Source organism: Mauremys reevesii, linkage group 2, assembly GCF_016161935.1.
Source record: "Mauremys reevesii isolate NIE-2019 linkage group 2, ASM1616193v1, whole genome shotgun sequence".
NCBI lineage: Eukaryota > Metazoa > Chordata > Testudines > Geoemydidae > Mauremys > Mauremys reevesii.
This window is the reverse complement of record NC_052624.1, coordinates 42,058,483-42,078,281: the sequence shown is the minus strand read 5'-3', so window position 1 is coordinate 42,078,281 and position 19,799 is coordinate 42,058,483. Positions and strand designations below refer to the sequence as shown.

General features: G+C 41.1%; 1 protein-coding gene across 8 annotated transcripts in view; it reads right to left on the bottom strand.

The window, feature by feature from the left end:
- Positions 1–19,799, bottom strand: part of RUNDC3B (RUN domain containing 3B) — a 146,390-nt gene that overhangs the window by 102,147 nt on the left and 24,444 nt on the right. For all 8 annotated transcript variants that reach the window (XR_005594095.1, XR_005594096.1, XR_005594097.1 and 5 more), the window contains exon 3: positions 3,096–3,229. Coding sequence is in view for 5 of the 8 variants with exons in the window: in XM_039524668.1 (XP_039380602.1) it covers positions 3,096–3,229 (134 nt within the window). In the remaining 3 variants the exon portion in view is untranslated. The remainder of the gene's footprint in view (positions 1–3,095; positions 3,230–19,799) is intronic.

Genomic DNA, 19,799 nt, shown 5'->3' with positions numbered 1-19,799 from the left:
AAATTTGCCAGCCTTCTAAGAAGTCATGCCTCTGGAAAACATTAGGGTACAAATGGGCAACAAATTCTGTCAGATACATGGGAATTAAAATCTGAAAACAATCTACAAGAGCAGCAAACGAAGAGAGCTTGGAGTACTGGTGGAAGTATGCAATTTCTCAGTTGGGAAGAATAGCCATGGTCAAAATGAATATTTTGCTAAGGCTATCTTTATTGTTCAAAAATCTTTCTATAATCATCCCAGATAAAATTTTAACAGGAATATAGAAAACAACATTAGTATTTATACGGAATAAGAAAAAATTGAGTGTGAATGCAGACATTTTGTACAGACTTAAACAGGATGAAGAAGCTGTTCCAAGTATTTTATGGTATTATCAAACCAGCCAGCTCAAAACAATAGTGGATTCGGGGTGCTCTGCAGCACCCCATCACTGGGTTTTATTGAAGAAAAACTTTGGGGAATATGCTTGGTTACCACAGATTAATATAAAAAATATCCTACAGAAATGTATATGCATTCTTTAAAAATGGCTACTATCTCAAAGCCATAGAGAACTAAAAATAAAAAAAAATTATTTGCCCTTGCCAACTATACCCATTGCAAATAATCCAGATTTTAACCAAAATCATGAACCAGAAAGTTTTATAGATAGGGAGAGCCATGGAATACATATGGTTGACCAGCTCTTCAACAAAGAAACTTTTCTAATTTATTTAGAAATCAAAACTTTTAACTGGCTGTGACACAGGACATTTGTGGTTCATTACTCTATGTCATCTTGGGGCGGCAAAAAAGCCTGAGCCGGCCCTGAAACTCATTATACCTAATACACTGTTGTCATGACATATAGCCAAAAGATGGCATGTAATATATCATTGGAAAACTAGTAACTTACTGATCATTAATATTCTTGCATGATGTATGTTCGGGCTGTGTACAAAGTTATAAATATGAGCTAGAATTATGTTCTTAAAATGTGTTTGGCAAACAATGCATAATCCCAATCTGCCCTATACAAAGGAATGTGTATTTGCTTGTCTGACCAGCCAGATCAGACAGACAATGAAGATCTATTTACATAAGATGTAAACAAAGCCAACAGCCTACAAAGTGGGAAATAGAAGTTCTTAAACTCAACAGGGGATGGAGACTATTCCCTGGAAGTCTTCCTGCATCTTGAAGGAGAGTTTATAACTTTGGGAAGACAGCATGGTGCCTGCACCCCAGCAGGAGAGAGGAGCTTGGTCTAGGGTTTACTTTTTAAATAATACATTTCAAAAGGTTTACTGGACTATAAAAAGGAAAGAACCCCAAGGTTTTCCATTACTTAGGAGATTCAAGGGGTCAGAGCTCTTGAAATCACAGAATGTTCGGTCATTCAACCAAGTCTCTGGAACTGATACAGGTGATAAACCTGCTTAGGCAAAGACTAACTCACTAATGGTTTCAGTCTTAGACACATATTTTCACTTTTGTCTGCTTGTAACCCTTTCAGTTTTTATATTTCTTATACATGGTATCACTTAACCTATATCCTTTTGTTAATAAACTTGTTCTATTTTTCCTACAAACCAACTCAGTGTTGTGCTTGAAGGGAAGGGTGCATTACCCCAATTAAGTTACTAATCTGTAATGCCCTAACTCTTTAAAAGAGCAGTGAGTATCTTCAGTGAATGCAAAGTAATAGGGTCTGTACACTGTAGAGAGAGACAACTCTGAGGTGCTCAGTGGCTGGAGTTCATTGATTGTTTACCTGCTAGGCAAGGCTAAGACTGGAAGAGTCTCAAAGAGTTTGCTGGTTGAGAAGACACTCTGGGGTGGCTGGGAGCTGACACACACAGTCTAACCTTCAACAAAGCTCATTCTTGCTGTGGCAAAGAGATAACACAGTGGCTCCAACCAGCGTGTGTCAGACTGGCCCACTCTCCTAAGGCACTTTCAAGTTAGATATTATTTTTTCCACTTTCTAGAAAAGTGGTTTTTATACAGAAACTAACTTTAAAAGAAATGTTGGCTTCTGGTCAATTAGGGGATAAAACATTGTCAAACTTTGCAGACAACTTTCCCAACCAAGAAATGCCCCTGTATGACACAGAGGAAGAAGGATTTGAACAGACAAATTACCCCCAGAGGAATGTGTTTTGATCTGCGTAACAGGACCTGCAACCTCAGCATGTAGGATGATAAAAGAAAATTTCTTTAAGATACTGTTTCAATAGTATGCCAGTCAGATTAAAAATTATTTTATTTATATATAAAAATTGAATGAGGATAAATGTTGGAGAAATTGTGGTGAAAAGAAGAAGAGAGATTTTATGCACATGGAGTAGACAAGTCCAGAGAGTACTGGAATGCACTTCATAACCAAACATTATCAATTATTGTATATTTATTATCCTCGGTAATCCTTGTGGGGCTTCCTAGAGGAAACAGTCTCAAAGAAAAGAAGAACTAATCTCTCATCTACTAATAGGCACTAGACAACTGATAACCTTTCACCGGAAAAAAGAAAAAGCCCAAAACGAGAAGAATGGTTCCAAAATAAATGGGAGGATGTTATTGGAAAATTAAAGAGGACAAAGATACTTTGATATTTGGGTACCATTTATTCAGGACTCAGACAAAATACATTAATCTGCAGGGGAAAAAAAGCACGTCTTTTTAAAATTATTAATATTTGATAGACATGCTTGATTTGATAAATATGAATAGAGTCAGTAGTTTCACTCAATTTAATAAAATCACCAGAAACAATACGTTTGGGATGCTGTGAACAGGCTCAACCTGTTACACGATAAACACTCTGTTAAACAGAAAGATTTGATGAGATTTATATTCCTACATTATTTTTCTCTAAACAAACAAAAAAAATAAGCTCACTGTTGTAATGATTATCATTCTTTTTCTGCTATTTACATGGCAATGATTTGTAAAGCTTCCCAAATAAATAGTTATTTAAAAAAAAACTGTGAAGGATTTTACAGGATAAACTTGACCAGTTATATTTTCCTGTTGGGAACAAAAATAAAAGATTAAGATGTACATACAATAAATGATGTAATTTGCAGCCACCTTGATGTTTTATTTCTTACCTTTGCTCTAGAAGAACTGACATTCTCCATATTCTCGATGCTGCAGATGCAATTGTGTGAAACCTTACGGCAAGCTACTCGGATATAGTCCCAGAAGCTACGAGGGCTTTCATAGCCAAACCAGGTGATCTGACCTTAATCAGAAGGCAGGAGACAAAATTGTAGGTAAAGAATATGGATTGTTAGAAACAACGACGACACATAGCCAACATTTTGGATACACCTCAAGCTTTACCACCACTGTTATCGCACTGGTATAGCTGCACCAGAGGAACTGCACCAATGAAGTCCCTAGTGTAAATGGGCTGCCCTTGCATGAAAAGTGACTTGCACTGGTGCAGCTTACCTTGCTTTGAAACCAGTGTGTAGATAAAGACTTAGTTGGGGGGTTTTTGTGTTTTTTTTTTTAAGTATTATATTGCAATATCAACCAGAGCTCTAAACTGTAATTAGGGTCCCAGTGTACTTCACAAACTCAAAGGCAGGGTCCAAAAAGAGCTAAAGATTCAAGCGCTGATAGCGACAATGTTTTTTTTACTAGATAGGGCCATATACACGTCATGCTCAAAGACAGAGTGAGAATCTGTACGGTAAAGTTATGCTTTACAGCAATTTTAGATTTATTCCCATTTGTTCTATACCGTTGCTCCAATGCCAGCAGTTCCCAAACTGTGGGTAGTGACCCCATCTGGCAATTTTAAAATGACATTCTACTTTTTTTTTCTTGTGGGGGTGGGGTGGGGGGGAAGAGGGAGCTGTTTGGTGTTCTGTAATGTAATTTAAATGAAAAACCAAGATTATAACTGGAATGCAGGGTATTAGTTACCAAGTGTTTGTAACTTAACTTTCATGTGTTTAGGAACTGCTGAATAGTTATGACTTTTTTCTATATTGTAGTTTAAATAAATTACCAAAACATTGAAACTGCTGTGATTACACTGCATTATTTTGACAAATAAAGTATGCAGAATTTTGAATGTTTTGACGCAGAATCCCCCCAGGAGTAAAGAATACCTCAGAGGAACACCAAGAACCTCTTTAGCCAAGGCTTCAGACTACCTGAAAGATGACCGAATCTAACTGCAACAAACAGAGAAAAAAAAAACCTGCCTAAAATATCCCACATTCTGAGCTTTTTAGGCCAGAATTCATAAACCAGATCCCTAGCTTTTGTGCCCATCCTTAGGGAATGTCAGTAGGTTATACATCACCTGATGGTTAGTTAAGAAATTAACAAGGACAAGCTCAGGCCAGGATTGGTTCACCCTAGAACCATAGAGGCCCAGTATACCTCTTCACATGAAGCCTTAAAGACCTTCACAGCCAGAACTGCCAACTAAGTATCATGCTTCTCACATTACACTCAAACATGTGGCATCCCTCTCATGCCTGCCTACATCTCAAGTAAAATCTCGCTCATAATGAGACACTCCTCATGAGATGGTCTGGAAGCCAGGAGATTGATTTCTGCTCTCATCTCTTCTACTGACTGACTAATATTCATGTGCATTTTTACATCCATTAACAAGAAGTCAGGCCTCATATTTCTATCCTAGGAGGGAGGTAAGCATCATTGGGACCATTTTACTAATAAGGTAACACACTTCATGAGGTTATTTCAGGCACAGCGGGGGACCATACCCAGGTCTCTAATGTTAGAGGACACAAGTGCACCCACTTTGTCACAATGGCATTCAGAATGTGCTTGACGATACTGCCTGTAACCACTACTCTAACTACTAGACCATAGCCTTCTCCCAAAGCCAGAGAGAGAACCGAGAAAACCAGACATCCTGTATTCAACTGTTGTCTTACAAATAGTTGTGTAGCCCACTTGAAGCTTGTCTGCATAGAGGATAACAGCCTGTTTCTGTTATCAGCAACTCTTTTAACTCTAGTGGAAGAGGTATGTGCTGTGGATCTGAAGGTTCTGGCTTCAAACCCTACAACCTGTCATGCTTACAGAGCTAACTGCACCTTTGACTCCCCTCCACCCCCAATTCTTTTGAGTGCACCGCTCTAAGGCACTAAGCCTCATGCCCTTACATTTTCTGGTATGGAATCCCACGGTTCTCCTACTCTTAGACCAGATCCTGGGCTCCAGTTCCCTGTGCACGAGGTTGCCACACCATTTAGGTTTGGCCCAGCCATGCAGGACATTTGGATAGTAGAAAGGAACGTTTTAACTAACACCTGAGTAGTTGCAGGATTAAAGCTGAGTGTGCCTTTGGCCGCTTGCAGGGGAGGTGGTGCTCGCTAATGACAAGACTAGAGGCTGCCTTGTGCTTCTATGTAAAATAGCCAGTGTACTCATATAAAATGTTTAATGTACTGGTATACTCTGCATAATAATTTTTTTTTTAATTTAAGTGATTTGCATTGTGTCTTGTTGGAATTACAACATACTTTATGTATGGGATGTGCTTTTATGAAACTGTAGTCACCTTTGAACTAAAAGATATTTGAGAAATAGTGCAAATTAAAACTTTGTCAATAGAAGTATGCAATTTTGCTAACATAAAAAACTTTAGAAGCTCAAGAACAGTAGAGCACAATATTAAGGGTCCAATCACAAAATGCACATACACATTGCAGCAGTGATGTTCACAGCCATGTGAATGTTACGCTGATTTGTATGACTAGGAAGCAGAAGATGGACTTATTCAAAAAGGTTAAGGACAGACCAGAAAGATAGCAGTGATGATATTCACCAGGATGGTCCCCCAAAAGTGTTTCAGGAGTGGAAGGGCATCATGATCTATGCTGGCATGAATGATAAGGCTGCTGTACCATACAATGTCCACCACAAAGTACCTTCTTTGCCTCAAATTCTGCTTAATCTCCCTGAAGACAAGCACAAAGTGCTCAGAAAAATGTGAATCTTCATGGCTATGAAATATGATCATGGGACATACCTCCTAGAATACATTGTAACTTCAGGCATAGAACATATCAAACTGTGAATCAAAGTACTTTTTGCCCTATATTGCATGTTTCAACAGATGTATTCACTATACAAGCCAGGCCCATAGCACACTGTGTCCACTATTCTGAGCATGTGAGCAGGGGAACAGGAAGGCTACAGCGATTGGCTGGGAAGCAGGTCAGAACTGGGGATTGGTGCTGGCCTGGTGGAGGGCAGTAAACTCTCTATTGTTGGGACAGCAACGTGTTTTAGAGCTGAATTCTCCCATCACAGACACCATTTTCAGCACACAGGTGGAGGGACAAGGGAGAGAAGAGCAAGGGCTTGGAAAGGCTCCTAGCTCCAAAACTGCTAGATTAAATTCGTGTACGAAAGGAAAGACACTTACTAGCCTACATACCCTCCTCGGGACTGTAAGACTGGGTATTGCGGTAAGCGCCCTCTGGAGCTAATTCAGGCTCTTTTGAAACAAAGAGATCCAGGCTGTCTGGCAGGGAAATCTCCTCATCCAAATCCAAGTCATCTTTGGTGCCTTCAGTGCGGTCCACTAAACTGAGGTTTGGTGGTGGCATCCCAGGAGAAAATATTGTCCAGTTCCTCATAATAGGAGGAACAGGAGCACTGCTAGAGCCCTCTCTGTCTCTCATTTTCTTGTAATCACTTTTCAGCTCCTTGCTCTTATTGCAGCACTGAATAGGGTCCCAGCCATGACCCTTCTTAGCCACCTGCTCAGAGATGGCTACATACACCTCTTTATTATAGTATTTTTTGGAAAGGGCTGTCTCCTCATTTGCATGTCCCCAGCGATGAGATCAATGACCCCCCAGACAGCTCCATGCAGCTGCAGAAAGCATTGTATAATACTAGCAATTGTACTCATAATAGTACTGCTAGAACACAGAGGTATGATACTCCAAATGGAACGAATCTGGCTTTGCGCCAGCATCTAAATACGGTGGTGAAATCTACTCTACATGACCCCGGAGCAGAAGAGAGCGCACACATAGACAGACAGGTCAGTCCTGACAGACAGGTCAGTCCCTATGCCGCAAACCTATGTGGCATAGCAGTTAATGGACTGACAAGCTAGTGCAAATGAAAGGTGTGCATATGAACATTAGTCCTCACTAACTCAGTAAGCAATGATCTTGATATACTTTCAAAGTGGAGTACAGAATATGTATTAACTAACTAGTCAGTACACCTTAAGACTTTCTGTGATGTGGACAGAGGTAATCTAATTGCAAATTAAAGTTAGTGAGAACTAACATGACCCCCATGTAGATAAGCCCTTAGATACAGTCTCCGGAGGGGTCTAATAACTGAAATTACACCAAAGTTTTGTGTTTAGTTTGTGGGTAGCTGGGTGATGTTGGCTAGGATATACAAAAGGTCAGACTAGATGATCTGGTGGGCCCTCCCGGCCTTAAACTCTATGATGGAACTACAATGATAGATCAGAAAATGGACTGAACAGAAGGACGAGCATCTGCCAAAATGCCGCCGACAAGCGGCGTCGCCGCCAAGATGCTGCCGATTTTCGGCGGCATTTCGGCGGCAATGCCTCTGGATGATGCTGCTTGTCGGCAGTGACAGCTCTTGACGTTGCTGCTTGTCGGCGGCATTTCAGTGGATGTTTGCCCGCCGCCACAGTCCTCCATGGCTCATCGTCTGGTGCCTGCCAGACGAAAAAGGTTGGGCACCACTGTTTTAGAGCAAATCTATACTAACACGCTACATCTAGCGAAGACATGCTTTGTCGACTGAAGAGCACTCTACCGTCAGCATAATTATTCTACCTCCACGAGATGCGGAAGCTATGTCGATGAGAGACGCTCTCCCACTGACATAGCATGGTGTGGACACCATTTTAAGTCGATGTAACTTACATCACTCAGGGGGGTGTTGTTCTCACCCCCGAGAGACGCAAGTTACATTGACTCAAGCGGTAGTGTAGACCAGCCCTCAGTCTCATCTCTAAATGCAAGCAAACAGCAGCAGCAACAAGGCAGCTAAAACAAAGAAGTAGTCATAATACAGTATCAAAAAGGAAGCTCTGTTACAGCCCAGCACTACCTCTGCAATACTTCATCATCATTGGTGAGGGGGAGTTTACAAAAGCTCAGCCAAGGGATTAAATTTAAATCGTTCTTGTCATAATTTTAATGGGATATTGAAATACTATTATAATTTAAAGTATTAACAGCTTCTCTTGTTAAACACCAGATTGTTTAGATAATGTATTGCTTGAGAAGATTCATGGATAATCTTGGTAAACAGAAATAGTGGGATTTAATTGGAATTTAAGATTCTTAATAGTCACTGATTTGTTTGTCTCAAGACCATACCTTGAATAGCTTCTTTTAGATAACTGAGTTAAAAACTCCTGCATTTCACAGGATTTAGTTAAGATTACTTAACTCTCCCCATTTATGAACAGTTTTTAAACCAAACAGGATTAACCAACCTTTAAAACAAAATTCCCTTCCCCATGTATCGATAACTAAAAGAATTTATGATCTACTGAGACAGGACTCACTACTGACTTTGGAAAGAATATACTTTGATCTTAATTTACCTAGAGACGGGTTCCCCCCAACCCCCAAAGGAGAGCCAAGGCTGTCAAAGGAGTAATCTGCTGAAAGCTCTCCACAGAGATATACAGAAGAAACTGCAAGTACAAAACATTGTTGTTTGTATTTTTTATTCTTTAAAGAAAATAAGCACCATTTATAAATGGGATTATTTTGTTTGTCTTTAATCATGACAACATCCCTTAAGACATGGAAAGAACCCCATGTGACTAAAATAGTGGGAGTCACATTCCTGAACTGGCATTCAGAGAAAGAATAAGGACGGAAGACCCCACCCACCATTTGATCCATTCAGAGCCCCTGTGCAAACCATGTTTACAAGGGCTATACACAGGGATCACAAATTGGCAATTAAGCAATTTAAAAAGTATAAGAAAGCATGCTGCTTAAGACTGGGGAAAAAAACCAAATACCCTCATACACTTTCTTCATTAACAAAATGTGACAATATTAAGTTTTAAAATTTAACCATCCTTTATAAGTTACTTTTCATTCTAATACTAAACCACAACGTTATATGGGGCATTGTCAGTAGTCCCCAATATTTCTCTATTAATACAAAGCACTACAACAGATATCAGTCCAGCAACATTCTGCCTGCACTGGAACACTTATATCACCCAAAATAATCACTACAGACTGTTTTTATCACCCACACAAAAGGTATGGCATTCAAAGCGTATTAGTCATTTCCATCAATAAGATGCATTCTTTCAAACTCTACATTTCATAACGTATTTCCTCCAAAGTGATAATAAAATGTATTATGACAAGTCAAATCTTGATTTTATTTCTCTGAAAAATTTTCAAGTAAAATAACCATATACAGTGCTCTTTCTCTAGAATAATAAACTTTTACTGCACTACTAGCAATTTCCTATTCTGCGATACATTACGTGAAAACTTGGCAAAAAAAATTTATATAATTTTGATGGCCGATATATATATATATATATGCATAAGCATTTTTTTCAGTTTACATTTTCAAACTGCAGGAAATTATCGGGGGGGGGGAGGCAGACAATTGCTTAATTATAATAGATGTTGAGATTCAATAAGTTAAAGCTTTACAACTCTTAAAACATAAATTGCCAATATCTCATGTCAAAATATACAATATAAATATCCTTAAATTAGACTCTAGTAAGTCCTCAAGCTGCATTTTTCTTATTTTATCCACAAATTTTGATTAGGATGGAATTTTGTCAGTTTGTGTATATATAGTGAAATCGAACATTACTGACACTTACCAATAAAAATCTAATTCTTCCAAGCCTAATTCCGGGAAGTGCAAGTTTTTGCCGGCCTCTGTTATGACACGATTTACTGAGCATTGAAAATTTGGGCAATCTTTTACTTTTTAGTCTTGTATTCCTTATTATAATTTTTGTTTGTAAACAGCTATAAACACAGTGGTAATTACAAAAGTGAAAAAAGAGGCAAACAATTTGATGTTTGAGGATTTTTATCTTTTATTTAGAAGAATGCTCTTTCGCTGAGGTGATGGTTAGTCCTCCCCCCCCAGTATTTCTGTTTGGCCTGCCGGGGGAGGGAGGCAGGGGGAGGGGCTCCCTTCTTCTGCTGCACCTGCCCTTTGGCACACTCGACCCCTGTCCCTGGCAGCTGGGCCCAAGCAGGAAGCAGAAGGTGCAGTCCCAGCTGCTTGACGCCAGCTGCTCCAGGTCACTGCTCCATGCAACATGGCGGCTGCCTGAAAGAGCCTGGCTAGGGCAGTGTCCCAGCTTAGGCCCGGCGGTCAGGGTGCCGAGGACAGGTGCTGAACAAGCCGGAAATGTGCCGAGCGAGGAGGGCTCTGGCTCACTTGGCCCCTGTCCCTGGCAGCCAGACTTGGGAGGGGAGTGGGGTGCTGCCTCAGCCAGGCTGTCTCTCAGGCAGCTGCTGTACTGCACACAGGGCTGGATGAATCTTTTGTGGGCCCCGCTACACGGACCATGGCCCCATTCCCTGCTCCGCCCATGCGCCAACCATGCTTGGTCGCTTCCCCACCCTGGAGCCCCGCCCAGCCACCAGGAGAAGTGACTCCTTCCCGCTGCTCACCCGGGTCCAGCTGCCAGGGAGAGCAGCTGAATGTAAGTCTGTGGGAAGGGGTGAGTGCAGTGGCCCCAGGCTGGGCATCCCCCCTCCCCCAGTATCAGGAGGTACGAGTTGTATGCTCTTTCAAGAGCTGCATATATGCTCCAATCTGGCTGGAAGACTGCCAAGGCTTGTGCTGGGATCTACTACAAAATCAAGAGGCTCTTGAGTTGTTAGAAGGCAATCAGGTTAGTCAGCCATTCTACGAGGCGATAACTGGCTCTGTAGATCTGAGGAAAGCAGTGGACAGGATATACCTTGACTTTAGCAAAGCTTTTGATACGGTCTCCCACAGTATTCCAGCCAGCAAGTTAAAAAAGTATGGATTGGATGAATGGACTACAAGGTGGATAGAAAGCTGGCTAAATTGTTGGGCTCAATGAGTAGTGATCAACGGCTTGATGTCTAGTTGGCAGCTGATATCAAGCAGAATGCCCCATCAGTCTTGGGGCCGGTTTTGTTCAACAGGGAGATATACACCTATCTCATAGAACTGGAAGGGACCCTGAAGGGTCATTGAGTCCAGCCCCCTGCCTTCACTAGCAGGACCAAGTACTGATTTTGTCCCAGATCCCTAAGTGGCCCCCTTGAGGATTGAACTCACAACCCTGGGTTTAGCAGGCCAATGCTCAAACCACTGAGCTGTCCCTCCCTCCTAAACAACTTCATTAAAGATCTAGATGATGGGATGGATTGCACCCTCAGCAAATTCACAGATTACACTAAGCTGGAGGGAGACGTATATACACAGGAGGGTAGGGATAGGGTCCAGAGTGACCTAGACAGATTGGAGGATTGGCTCAAAAGAAATCTGATGAGGTTCAACTAGGACAAGTGCAGAGTCCTGCACTTAGGACGGAAGAATCCCATGCACCGCTACAGGCTGGAGACCAACTGGCTAAGCAGAAGTTTTGCAGAAAAGGACCTGGAGATTACAGTCGATGAGAAGCTGGATGTGAGTCAACAGTGTGCCCTTGTTGCCAAGAAGGCTAATGACATATTGGGCTGCATTAGTATGGGCACTGCCAGCAGATCAAGAAAAGTGATTATTCCCCTCTATTCGGCAGTGGTGAGGCCACATCTGGAGTAGTGCGTCCAGTTTTGGGCCTCCCACTGCAAAAATGATGTGGACAAATTGGAGAGAGTCCAGCAGAGGGCAATGGAAATGATCAGGGGATGGGGCACATGACTTATGAGGAGAGACTGAGGGAACTGGGCTTATTTAGTCCGTAGAAGAGAAGAGTGAGGGGGGATCTGATAGCAGCATTCAACTACCTGAAGAGGGGTTCCAAAGAGAATGGATCTCGGCTGTTCTCAGTGGTGGCAGATGACAGAGCAAGGAGCAAAGCTCTCAAGTTGCAGTCGGAGGAGGTCGAGGTTGGATATTAGGAAAAACGATTTCACTAGCAGGGAGGTGAAGTACTGGAATGAGTTACCTAGGGAGGTGGTGGAATCTCCATCCTTAGAGGATATTAAGGCCCAGCTTGATAAAGCCCTGGCTGGGATGATTTAGTTAGTTTGGTCCTACTTTGAGCAATGGGTTGGACTAGATAACCTCCTGAGGTTTCTTCCAACCCTAATCTTCTATGATTGTAAGTCTTCAGATACTTTGCTTGCTTGGAATCAATGAAGCAATCCTCTCTAGACCAACATCTCCAAAGCTCTCCTAAATATTGAAAGGTGATGAATGCATTTAAATAAGTTAATTAGAAAATGAGCAAAGGGGGAATAAAAAGGAGTCCAAAATTCTCTCAGAGCTTGCAGGGAGAAGGAAAGGCCCTGTAGTGTGAAATTTCATGATGTATGTTTATAAAGACACACATGCCATATATACTTATGCATCAAGTCATTGGACAAAAGGATATTTGACGAGAATTTTTGTTCAATAAATCATTGAAGTTAGAAAAAGATATAGAAAGGTTCCCTGCATTGTCAAGTGGGTAATTGCTCCAACAGTCTTTGTCACTATGTGACAATTATATTTCTACCCAACTGTGTGAAATTTCTCTTCCTCTGACAGCATGACAGCAGATAGTAATTATGCTACTCAAATGTCAGCCTACACACAATGTTCTTCACATAAGTAATAACTTTTTTTCTAAATCTTAAGTAATTTATTGAGTATTAAAAGGTAAATTGCAAAATAATACATATAAATATACCCTTATCTTATGCTTTATGATCTCCATGCAACCCAATAGCTGTCTATAGAACTAGGAATTGAACTGAGATCTCCCAAGTCCCAGTCCAGCACCTTAACTGGAAGGCTGGTCACCCTTCTCCATATACTCAGCAGAAGAGCCTACTCTAGAACATGTAGGAAACAAGGCTAATGGATGTTCGCCTAAAGCTGATGGGTGATTAGAAACTGATCCAGGGGGTGAAGGAGCAGCCAATCTTCTAGAAAACTGGATTCAGCCCCAAGACATCCCTAAAGCTAGCCATGCCATGTTCAATAAGGAACAAGTACCCCTAACATAGGGCCCTTTGGAGAGAAAGCAGCACAAGGAAAAACGTCATAGGTAAACCACAGCTAGATAAGCCACCCATATCAGTCTTAGAAAGCCATATAACAGACTCACAACAGGGCTGCTAAAGACCCTTACACAGGGCAGCAAGGCAGAAAGGACTTTCAGGCTAAAGCCTCAGTGCCAAGGCAACCTCCATTTTCCTGTTACTACACATATAGAAGGTTCCCAACTAAGGCATTGTGACAGAGTGCTGAAAGCAAACAGGTGAGCTAGCACTCTGATCACTTAGGCAGCAGTTCTCCTGGAGAAAGGGGACTGGGGATACACATCTAATTAGCTATCAGGCTGGGAGCACTGATGAAAAGTAGCCATTAGTTGAGGTGTATAAAAAGATGATACAGGAAGGAAGTGAGAAGGGAGGACCTGGGGCTAGCTGAGTCTAGTATGCTCTGAGATCTCAAGGAAAGCAGACCTCTGTTCCTCCCTTGACCCGTGGGAAAGGGCTAAAGGGCAACCAGCACTCTTAATACTTTGCTGTATGAGACTGTACTGGTGTTGGTGATGGGATTATAAATCATTCACACAAAGTTTCCACTTACTGTAGAGAGTCTGAGAGGTTTCTGGGGCATCAGAGGACAGGGATGGAGCATGCCCCATTACAGACAAAGAGTTGTTTGAGAATTTTTCTGTAACAGCATCAGATACTGAATGCTACAGTGGTGAAGAAGCGAACAAGATGGCTAGAACCAAAGTAAACAGTGCCCACTTTCAATGTCAAAGGGGTTCCCACTGATATCAATTATTTTAATGCAGACAAATCTCTTTAGCAAAACTCAGTCCCGGACCTTCAATTTCTTGCTGAACTGCAGAAAAGGTCTAGAGGAACAGATGTGCCTCTTCCTCTATGATGAGGAAGTAGTTGGGGCTGAGCTTAACTCACCTTTATTTCTTCTCCATTTTTCAATTTTGAGGATTTTTCATAACCAGTCTTCAAGGCAGTCTTGGACACCAATACTTTGGCTTTTAAATAACTAGGCTCTTTAGAAAGTGACTGTATGTTCAGGGAGTAAGGCTAACTAGACCTTTCATCTCTGGAAGGAATTACCTTCACTCAGACACTGGGAATATTAGTTGGTTATGGACATCTTTCCCCTCCATAATGTGTACCATTTGAATCCAGACGTGCTGGGATCAGTTATGTTGATCACAATGAGAATAAAAATTGACTGTAGAACAGGATCAAGAAACTTGCAAAACAAAACTAAAATCAACCATGGAGACCATGCACCAACAAGGAACTCAGTCTAAAAACTAATCACTCACTAGCAAAACTATACTATACTATCACTAATTGAGCTTCAATATGTACTTGCACAGATTAGGATTTTGGGTGTTGGTTGTTAAGAAAATGAAAAAGAACCAAAGGAGGGTATATAGGTTCTAACCTCAAGTCTGTAACAGTGAGAAAGAACTAAGTGAAGGTTGAAACTGTATTTCCTTATAACATTGGGACCCAAGTGTTAAGTAATGCAATAGGGTATACATTTGGCCCCAACAATCTGAACACCCAGTTGGAGCTCTCTAGAAAGCAGAAATAATGTATATTCATGAAGGGATGATCCATACCAATAATATGTTGAAGATCTGATCAGTGCATCTTATTTTTAAAATGTTCTAAGATTACAGCTAGTTTCTGGAATGTCTCCTTATGATGTAACTCAGACAATTGTGCAGCTGAACGGTATTGCACAAAATAGTTCCATCTTTATAGCTTCACATATTTCTAGGGAATTTGAAAGAAGGCATCTTGTGCCAACAGTACCAACACAAGCAGCTAAATATGCCAGAACCATGGAGCCTTGTTGATTCAAGTACTAGGAGCATAGCATTAAAGATCAGAAGGGAAGAGGAGGATAATTATTTGAACATAACATAACATGTAGGAGCCCTAGTCAGGGGCCCATTGCGGTACAAACACAGAACCATAAAATATTTTATATTCTTTGGGACATGAACTATAAAGAAAGACAAAGATGAGAAAATATAGGGACTGGAATAAGATGCATATTTCTAATTAAATTATGCCCTTGTTAAATATCTACTACAAAGAAAAAAAATATTGAACCCAATCTCTAAAACAATAGGTAGCAGCTAGGGGCTGTCGATTAATCACAGTTAATGCACGCCATTAACTCAAAAAAATTAACTATGATTAAAAAAAAATCAATTAATCGCACTGCTAAACAGTAGAATACCAATTGAAATTAAATATTTTTGGATGTTTTTCTACATTTTCAAATATATATTTATTTCTATTACAAATACAGAATATAAAGTGTACAATGCTCGCTTTATATGATTTTTTTATTGCAAATATTTGCACTGTAAAAAATGATAAAACAGTATTTTTCAATTCACCTCATCAAGTACTGTACTGCAATCTCTTTACATTTGTAAGTTACACTTTCATAGATTTTTTTTGTTACATAACTGCACTCAAAAACAAGACAATGTAAAACTTTAGCGCCTACAAGTCTACTCAGTCCTACTCCTTGTTCAGCCAATTGCTAAGACAAACAAGTTTGTTTACATTTACAGGAGATACTACTGACTGCTTCTTATTTACAATGTCACCTGAAAGTGAGAACAGACAGTCGCATGGCACTTATGTAGCCAGCGTTGCATGGCATTTATGTTTTTTTTTACAGTGCAAATATTTGTAATAAAAAATAAATATATAAAGTGAGCTTTGTATTCTGTGTTGTAATTGAAATCAATATATTTTAAAATTTAGAAAACATCCACAAATATTTAAATAAACGGTATTCTATTATTGTTCAACAGCGCAATTAATCACTTGATTCATTTTTTTAATTGCTTAACAGCCCTAGTAGCAACTCTTTCATGGTGTGGACCATATCTTAATAAAAGAAATTCTCATCATTCACCTCTTGTTTGTGCTGACCATTTCCACTTGCATTTGTCAAGGCTGATTCCCCACTCTGGCACTTCAAATGCAGAAGTTTGGGGCCCGCAAGGATTCTAAAAATTAATAGTGGCCACTCCAGGCTTGTATTAAACTCCCAAGGTTACAGCTTTTCTCTGACCTTGGGTGGTGGCAGCATCTACCCATCCAAGTGCTAAAACACCTTTGAGAAACCAGCAAGGCTCACTTAGGAATTCCTTCTTGTGGGGTACCCTCAAGCCCTTTTACCCCCGCTCCAGGGAAGAGCTGAGAAAGAAAACAAAGGACATCAGCTGTTGCCACCAGTTAAACAAACAACATGTGCACAAACCTCTTAGGACACAAAATCCAATCCTGTTCTTAAAAAAGGTAAATTTTATTAAAATCAAAAAGAAAGAAAATACATTTGAAAACTCAGGCTATTGCTAGATTTAAAAAACCCACTTACAAGAATTAAGCATAACTTTCTGGAGGTCCAGCTTAAAGGTTACAAACAAAACAAAAGCATTTGGGGTTAACACAGAGGAGTCCACAAGCCATAAAGAAAAATTTGTATATATAAACAAACCTAATCATGTCTTCCTAGATATTTCCTGATCTACTTACATATCTGGGGGTTTCAAGTGAGTAGTTTCTAGGTATGATTCAGATGATTTTTCATACCTGGCTCAAAGCTTCTTATAGCATAGCTGCTCTAGCCCTTCTCTCCGGGACAGCAGACAGACAGACAGACAAAGAGGAAGATCCCCCGCCCCGATTTTAAGAAGTTTTAGCCTTCTCACTGGCTCTTTTAGTCAGGTGCCCACTCCCTATCTTTTACCTATGCAGGGAGACTTTTTAACCCTTTACAGGTAAAGCAAGTAGAGAACAACTACTAAGAGGGATTTTATAGCTAACTGGCTGGCTGGGTGTCATAGAAGGGAGCTCTCCCCCGCCCCCATGCCCTTCATTTATCACAAGATTCACAAAACCTCTCTATAGCAACTCTGGCAAATGCTTACTTGAAATATTTACCTAATATTACTTTGCCATTTGTCTTTAATATGATTTAACACTTGGAAAAAGAGGAGATCACCATGTGGCCAGCTATCTGCAGGCCATCATCAAGAACTCCATGGACCATAGTTTGGAAAACTCTGCACTAAAATATTCAGATTGTTTTACCACACTTTGGACTAGAAAATCCTATATGACAACACACCTAAGAGGTTTTACTCTTTTCTCAAAACCAAAGTCAAATGTGCTTTATTCTCAGTTTTACCCAATAATTACACTTAAACTGGTGCTGACAAGATCAGTTCTTGCACAGGAAATGGGATATCCCACAAAAGTTGACATTTTTATCCATACTGAGAGCATATTTCAAGTTTACAAGGACAAGATATTTAAAACACCAAACAACCTTAATTAGTGTATACAAGAGAGAAAGCAAATTCAAATTTCTCTAACTTGGGTGCCTAAATTTAAGAATCTAAAACCAGACCACTCACATTCAGTTTTGCTCAACACATGCAACACCCAAGCACCCAATAGCAAAAATACTGACATCAGTTTATAGGTAGAGGTGCAATACTGGATTAGGCAAACTTTAACAAAAAGTAATTACTCTGCCATAATATTGTAAAATGGAAGCAAAGATATTTTGACAGTAGTAGTGGTTAGATTTTGTTTTTAAAAAATACACATTTTTAATTGAAATGTTTTCTCCCCCCCAAAATAAAGGGAGAACAGAGAAAGACAAAACAACAACAACAACAAAAATAAAGGAATGGGAAGAGAGGGAAAGGAAAGAAGGAAGAGTGATGTCTTGGTTTCCAATTTCCATCTGCTAGGAATTAATCAAAAGGTTTCTAAAAAGTTAGACCAAATCTTTTCAAATTTGTCTGAGGTCCTTCTTCTCCAAAATATTACTCACTAGGTCGGGGGTGGCCAACCTGTGGCTTCGGAGCCACATGCGGCTCTTCAGAAGTTAATATGCAGCTACTTGTATAGGCACCGACTCCGGGGCTAGAGCTACAGGCGGCAACTTTCTAATGTGCCGGGGGGTGCTGACTGCTCAACCCTGGCTCTGCCAGAGGCCCTGCCCTCACTCCACCTCTCCCCTGAGTTTGCTGTGCCCTCGCTCCTTCTCCCCCCTACCCCAAGCCTCCTACATGCCATGAAACAGCTGATTGGGAGAAGGAGGCGCAGATCACCGGGGCTGCTAGTGGGTGAGAGGCGCTGAGAGCACAGCGGGGGGGTGGGGGAACTAATGGGGAGCTGCTGATTATTACTGTGGCTCTTTGGCTCCTTCTCAGGCTCAGGCTGGCCATGCCTGCACTAGGTCAACCAAGTTGCTGAGCCAAGATTTTATACCTGGAGGCAGTCTGTTCTTCCATCTAAGCAATAAAGTTATTTGGTTAAAAGCACTGCTCTGCAGAAGTGGAGGTTTCTTATTGTAACTGGAGGTTCTTCGAGACATGTGGTCCCTACCCATATTCCAGATGTTGGTATGTATACATGCCCGGTGCACGAGTCCAGAAATTGTTCAAAGCAGCGTCCGTTGGTCTGCACATGTGCAGTAGCTCTCCTCATGCTTCCAACTGAGGGTATAAGAGGCAGCAAGAGAAGGTTACTCACTTTGTGCAATAACTGAGGTTATTAGAGATGGTTGTCCCTGTGGGTCCTCCACTTTAGGTGTCTTGGAGCCCTGTACGTCTAATTGGAGATTTGTAGTAGCAGTGCCCTGGTTGGCCACGCCACACCGCTCCAAGTGGTTACCCCCACATGCGCAGCCAACCGTCCCCCAGTTCCTTCTCAACCCCAGAGGACTGATGTGAAACTCCAAAGCAGAGGGAAGGCTAGGGGGGTAGTGGAGCACCCACAGGGACAAACATCTCAAAGAACCTCAGTTACTGCTCAAGGTGAGTAACCTTGTCTTCTTGTTTGAGCAGTGTCCCTGCGGGTGTTCCACTTCAGTGACTATAGAGCAGTGCCCCTCAGTGGAGGGGTGAGTCTTCGGAGTTTATTTATGTATAGTGGAGAGCACCAACAGTCCAAACTGAGCATCTGCAGCTGATTGTTGTTCTAATGCATAGCGTTTGGTAAAAGTATGGGCTGATGTCCAGGTAGCTGCTTTACAAAGTCCATGATGGGTACATTATTGAGAAAGGCTACAGATGTGGATAGTGCTCTGGTGGAGTGTGTGAAAAGTCCAGACAGAGCTTGCAGATTGTAACATAATTGGATACATGTAGATACCCACTTAGAAAGTCTCAGCTTGGAGATTATTTGTATCCACAAGAGAACGTTCCCAGGGTCAAAAGCAGTCTGGATGATTTTCTAAATGTTTGTTCTTTCTATATAGAATGCTAGCGCTCTGCGGATGTCCAGTATGTGAAGGGAGGCTTCCACGTTATCAGCATGCAGTTTGAGGAAAACTACAGGTAAGTAAATGGGCTAGTTGAGATGGAAGGGGGAGGCGACCTTGGGTATAAACTTAGGATGTGGTCGTAGAATTACTTAATCTTTGAGGAATATGGTGGGTGTGCTATTAAGCCACCCAGCTCTCCCACCCTTCTTGTTGATATGATAGCTACTAGGAAGGCGACCTTCATGGATAGGTGCAACAATGAGCAGATCGCTAGTGGTTCAAAGGGTTTGCTCATGAGGGCA